Here is a 3,259-nt window from a genome sequence, read left to right on the forward strand (position 1 = left end):
AAGCGGCGGGGGCGGGGTTGTCGTCGTCGTCGTCGTCGTCGTCATCATCATCATCACTATGCCGGTCGTCGACCGACTACGGTTGCTTCCTCCGGGACCCGGGCCACTTCGACTCTCGCTATTTTCGGTTGTCACCCCGGGAGGCATCGCTGCTGGACCCCTGCAGCCGGCTGTTCCTGATGGCGGCGTGCGAGGCGGTCGAGATGTCGGGATACTCGGACGGACGCAGCCGCAGCGTGCACCCGGGGCGCATCGGCGTGGTCTACGGGCAGAGCAACGAGGACGGCTACATGACGACGCACCACGAGCGCGGCTGCGACGCCTACACGCTGCAGACGGTCCAGCGCGCCTTTGCCCCGGGCCGCGTGGCGCACCACTTTGGCTGGGAGGGCCCGACCTGGTCCGTCGACTCGGCGTGCTCGACCTCGTCGTCCATCCTGCACCTGGCCACCGGCATGTTGGCTGCGGGCGAGGTCGACATGGTGGTGGCCGGCGCCTCCAACGTGATATCCAGCCCTCACGGCTGGTGCGCCCTCTCCAAATCGGGCGTCCTGTCCGCCACCGGCAACTGCAAGCCGTTCCGCGACGACGCCGACGGGTACTGCCGCGGCGAGTTCGTCGGCGCCGTCGTTCTCAAGCGTCTCGAGGACGCCGTGGCCCACCACGATCAGGTGCTCGCCGTCATCGCCGCCACGGGCAAGAACCAGTCGGGCAACGCCGCATCCATCACCACCCCCGACGCCGGCGCCCAGGAGCGACTGTTCAGGCGGGTGCTTCGGACCGCCGGCGTCGCCCCCACCGATATTTCCTACGTCGAGGCCCACGGCACAGGCACGCCCGTCGGTGATCCCTGTGAGATGACCGCCATAGCAGGCGCACTGGCGAGGCCTGGGTCCAGGGGCAAGGGCAAGGGCAAGGGCAAGGGCAAGGGCAAGGGCAAGGGCAAGGGCAAGGGCAAGGGCAAGGGCAAGGGCAAGGGCATGGGCAAGGGCGAAGAGGAACGGTTGGTGGTGGGAGCGGTCAAGGCAAATATTGGCCACAGTGAGGCGGCGTCGGGCATCGCGTCGCTTATAAAAGGGGTCTTTATGTTTCGACACCAGCTCGTGCCGCCCCAGGCTGGCATGCCGCATACTCTCAACCCGAGACTGTTGCCGCTGCTGGACCAGGCGGGCATCGTGATCCCGTCCTCCACTCGGTTGGGCGCATTCGAATCAGCGCCAGGCCGGCCGAGGCGGATTCTCATTAACAATGTTGACGCTGCTGGTGGCAACGCATGTTTCCTGCTGGAAGACCCCGCCGGCGTCCTCCCCAAACGCACCACCCCACCAACAGCCCTCACAACCCTCACAAACATCACAAACATCACAAACATCACAAACCCACAGGATTCCCCATACCACGTAGTCACGGTCAGCGCGCGGACCGAGGCCTCGTTCCACAAGAACAAGCGTCGGCTCGTCGACTGGCTCGAGACGAATCCCAACGTCCGACTCGCCGATTTGGCTTATACGACAACGGCTCGAAGGACCCACCACTCCCCATTCCGTTTCGCCTGTGCCGCATCGTCGATCAAAGAAGTCGTCGGCTCCCTCGTGGCGGATATGGCTGCTACTCAAATAGAAAGCGCAAAAGCTTGCGACACCGCCGTTGCCTCCAGATCAACCACCCCCAAGGCGAGACCCGTGGTCTGGGTCTTTTCCGGTCAGGGCTCCGAGTACCCAGACATGGGCAGCGAGCTCTACCAGACCAGCCCGGTGTTCCGCGACACGGTCGACCGCTGCGTGCATCTGTGTGCAAACCAAGGCTTCCCCTCGTTTTCCGACATGATGCTGTCCGACGGGGCAGGTGCAAAGCACGACAGCAGCGGCGTCGACAGGACCGTGAAGAAACACCTCGCCCTGGTGACGCTGGAGCTGGCCCTGGCTGCCTTTTGGCGCCACGCCGGTGTCGAGCCTTCCGTGGTCGTCGGCCACTCGCTAGGCGAGTACGCGGCCCTCCACGTCGCCGGCGTGCTCTCCCTCGCCGACGTGCTCCACCTCGTTGGGAACCGCGCGAGACGGCTGGCTGCAGTATGCGAGCCCGGCGCCTGTGGCATGCTGGCCGTTTCAGCCTCGGCCGACGCTGTCGGGGCGTTTTTGCACAGGCGACGGGGCGGCCTGCTTTCGTCGTGTTCCATCGCCTGCATCAATGCACCAAACGCCGTCGTCGTGAGCGGCAGCGCGGCAGACCTCCTCGCCGCTCAGGAAGCCCTTGGCCAAAAGGGCATCCGGTCCCAGCGGCTCGCCGTAGACTTTGGCTACCACTCGGCCCAGATGGATGCCGTAACCTCCGACCTTGAAAGGCTCACGGCGGCCGTGTCCTTTTCGGCGCCCAAGCTGGCGGTAGCCTCGACGATGCTCGCGTCCGTCGTCAAGGCCTCGGACAAGATTACCATCAACGCCGATTATCTGGCTCTACAGACACGTCGTCCTGTAAACTTTGTCGGGGCGGTCCAGGCTGCAAACGCCAGCCTGGGAGGAACAGACAAGGCCATCTGGCTCGAGATGGGTCCCCGAGCCGTCTGTGCGTCGCTGGTCCGCTCCATCCTCCCCGTCTCGGGGCGGGCGTCCACCCTCGTCCTGTCGACGCTGAACCACCACAAGCAAGCGTCTGGCTGGTGTTCTGTCTCCAGTTGCCTGGCTGACATGTACGCAAACGGCGTCGAGATCGACTGGCTGCGACTGTATGCATCGCGCCAGGGTCACCACGATCTCCTGGTTACACTGCCGCTGTATGCGTGGGATCTTGAAGATTACTGGGTCCGTTGGACCGAGAAAAAGCCGTCGCCAGAGGTTGCGTTTTACAAGACCCCGGGCGAGGAGTCGCAAACGATGCATTACACATGTGCCCAACACCTGGACGAAAAGACCCCAACGCATGTGACTTTGCGCTCCAGGCTGGCCCATCCGGCTTTGAAGCAGATCATCGACGGTCATCGGGTCCAAGGAGTGCCCGTCTGCCCGGGCTCGGTGTATTGCGACGCGGCTCTGGCCGCAGCAGCCCACCTGCTCGGTGACGACGACCAGAGCAGCAAGGACAAGGGTCTGGGCCTTGCCATCGTCGACATGAATCTCATCCGCCCCCTGACCGAGAGCCTTGTGGGCTCGGACGGCGGGCTGTTGATCAAAGCCACGATTCAGAAATCCTGCATCGTGTCCGTGTCTTTCAAGGCGTCCCCCATCGGGTCCTCGCCGCGAGCACGCCAAATCTGCCTGGGCAC

The 3,259-nt window shown here is 64.2% G+C and overlaps 1 protein-coding gene across 1 annotated transcript; it reads left to right on the forward strand.

Moving 5' to 3' along the window:
* Positions 1 to 179: 179 nt before the first annotated feature.
* On the forward strand, positions 180 to 2,683 carry MGG_18133 (uncharacterized protein; the record flags this gene model as incomplete). The annotated part of the gene is made up of 2 exons (XM_016990594.1): positions 180 to 2,562; positions 2,643 to 2,683. The coding sequence occupies 2 exons, from the start codon at positions 180 to 182 to the stop codon at positions 2,681 to 2,683; spliced, it is 2,424 nt and encodes an 807-aa protein (XP_016846071.1).
* Positions 2,684 to 3,259: the final 576 nt, after the last annotated feature.

This window comes from Pyricularia oryzae (assembly GCF_000002495.2).
Source record: "Pyricularia oryzae 70-15 unplaced genomic scaffold supercont8.8_12, whole genome shotgun sequence".
Lineage (NCBI taxonomy): Eukaryota > Fungi > Ascomycota > Sordariomycetes > Magnaporthales > Pyriculariaceae > Pyricularia > Pyricularia oryzae.